Here is a 2,548-nt window from a genome sequence, read left to right as displayed (position 1 = left end):
AAGGAATCGCAAAATGTCCGAACACATTTGAGCAGAATCGAAGGTACCTACACGTATCAAATTTGCGAAATATGCATTGGAAACGTCCAGTCGTGTTACAAAATTGTCCGTTCCGACGCGATCGCGCACGGAACGAATATTTATAAACAAATGACGGAATTTTTCGTCCTGTTCCACGAGGATCGATCCGCAAGCCGTGGCGTCTGATGGCACCCAACATTCGACTGGTTTTCAAATAAAAAAGAAAAAAACGAGAAGAGAAATCGCATAACTTACAATGCATTCTGTCCACGCTGAAAGCCACGAAGCGATGAAGACGTTCAGGACCGAAACACCGGTCGATGTTTTAGCCTTTTCATAAAAAAAGAGAGAAGATTCGTCGGTTTCAACATGGAGAGCATCTGCACGCTGTTCTTCACCCTGATCCTAATACTCCCTCTCGTCATTCAGCTTCAGATGCTAATCGTATGTAATTCAAACGAATACTTTAAATCCCTTGCAATAATTACCGACAGAAATGCCTTTCAATTCTAATCATCCCTTAGAGGTTATCGCGTCTTTCATTTGTTTAACTCATCGAGGCATGGAATTTTGTAAAATAAAAAGACCCGCGTTGCAGAGAGGTTGTAGACAAATTTTCTAAAACTGAACAAAGTTCACTTCTTTTTATTAAATAAAGAAACAAAATAATGTAAAATAAAATGAAATCCTTTTGCAGGCAGACCCAAAGAAATTATGCACGATCTTTCACTACTACGCTACCACCGAAGACTCCGCAGACAAAACCACCCCTATCGAAATTCTGCGGCACTATCCCAAAGAGTCAACAGCGGTGAACCTCGCCAGCTCCAACTCGGAGCTATCGTTAACCAACCTGCGAAACGTTTCATCCTCGCCGGTGATATCAAACAATCAGCCACCACCGATTCCTAACGAAGCAGCGGACCAGTCTCGATCCAACACCGCCCTCGCCATCGCGAAACACTCCTCCACGTTCGTTGCAAAAACGAACCAAGAGCTACCCGTGGTGGACATCACGTGCGACTACAGTTCGTATCGTCACAAAACGTTCGAGGACTGCCTTCGAGACCGCTACGGCGGCAAGTATCCACCGGGTGGGGTTGTGTTGAACTCCATGCATCTGAATCTGTTGGACTCGCACACGAGCGTCGCGGGGCTGTTCGACTTTCTGAGGGAGGACGTCGTCGAGCAACGAGTCGAGGCGAGCGTTGTGCCCAGAAGGCTGGAAATCGAGTATCTCAATCCGTTGGATCACTTTGTGGCGAAACAGTTGGACAGGCCGTCGACCGCGAGCAGATTCACGGAGACGGAGGCCGCCTCTATCGAGTCGGTGATCAACGGCCGTGAAAAGAAACAGGCGGATCGAAGATCCTCCAGAAAGATCGAGGCCGCTAGCAAATGCTATTTGTCCTCGTCCAGCCGTGTTTACGGGACGGACGAGCCTCGATCGAGGAGGTGCCAAGCTTTTCGAGAACACGACCGCTTGCGGACGCTCGCTTGACGCTGTGGGATCGATGAGGGGTGAGAACTGGTTTGATTGGGGTGGAGAGACTCGGTGGGATGAATTTTATAGTGTATTTTTTAATTTGAAGATACTTTTTTGATAGGAAATATTGTTTCTGACGGTGGACTGAGTATTCGACGAATAGATACAACCTTCGCGATCGGGATCGAACTCGAGAACGATGTCGACGTGGAATACCACTTTGGCGGCTAGAGAAAGCGCGATTTGGCCATCAGCCTGATCAACGTCGGACGTGACAACGGCATTAGCATTCGCTAATGACAGATACACGGTGGCCACGTGCGCAGTCAGCCGCCGTCTCGTCTGTCTCGAAATAGAAATCCGTGATGGATAGGAAGGGATTCGGTAGGAAGACGTCTCCCGCAGGACAGTTTCGCAGGAATCGCATCTATTTATCGATCGCGGGCTGCATCTAACTGTTCGCTCGAGCCTCGTCGATCCGTCCTCCTCGCCACTCGCAATTTTCAACCCCAACGCAATAATTCACGATCCCGAATTCTTGCGAGAAAAATTGGAGAATTTCTCTACCGTGAAAATCCCGGCGTGGATCGATCCGTCATACTCGGCTGCGATCCTCCCCGGCCGAGCTGACCGTGGAGAGCAGCTGATCGAAGATAGGAATTAATTGCGTCGGGAGAACGATTATCCGTCAAGGAATCGAAGGGGAAAAGGGGCTGGAGAGATGGATCAGTTGTAGCGGAGTAAAGCGTAGCTTTCCTAGCTGCGCTATTAGCTCTTAAGCTAAGCCGGAAATTCCAGACCGGAAGGCTGCAGTCGCAGCTCGAAGCTGCCACGACGGAGCATCGGGGGTGAGAGAGAAGGGGCGGTGAAAGAAGGAGGAGGAAAAAAGCGAGAAGAGAGCCGAGAAGCGGTCGAAGGGGTGAGTTGCGCGAGGAAAGAAAAGGATTTATAGGGGATCGAGCATCGAACGTGTACTCCCACGTGGCGGGAATGCTGATAGTTTGTTTAACGCCTTCTATGAACTTCCTCGAAAGGATTCAA

The 2,548-nt window shown here is 49.2% G+C and overlaps 1 protein-coding gene across 1 annotated transcript; it reads left to right on the top strand.

The window, feature by feature from the left end:
* The first annotated feature begins 261 nt into the window (after positions 1-261).
* On the top strand, positions 262-1,536 carry LOC143428064 (uncharacterized). The gene is made up of 2 exons (XM_076902670.1): positions 262-465; positions 719-1,536. The coding sequence occupies exons 1-2, from the start codon at positions 391-393 to the stop codon at positions 1,520-1,522; spliced, it is 879 nt and encodes a 292-aa protein (XP_076758785.1). The 5' UTR covers positions 262-390; the 3' UTR covers positions 1,523-1,536.
* The last annotated feature ends 1,012 nt before the right edge of the window (positions 1,537-2,548 follow it).

Source organism: Xylocopa sonorina, chromosome 1 (assembly GCF_050948175.1).
Source record: "Xylocopa sonorina isolate GNS202 chromosome 1, iyXylSono1_principal, whole genome shotgun sequence".
NCBI classification, from domain to species: Eukaryota; Metazoa; Arthropoda; class Insecta; order Hymenoptera; family Apidae; genus Xylocopa; species Xylocopa sonorina.
The sequence above is the reverse complement of the archived record's forward strand: the minus strand, read 5'-3'. Positions and strand labels throughout refer to the sequence as shown.

Coding starts and splice junctions, on each gene's coding strand:
- LOC143428064 (XM_076902670.1), top strand. CDS start 391: ATGGAGAGCATCTGCACGCTGTTCTTCACCCTGATCCTAATACTCCCT. Junction 466..718: donor TTCAGCTTCAGATGCTAATC/GTATGTAATTCA, acceptor ATCCTTTTGCAG/GCAGACCCAAAGAAATTATG.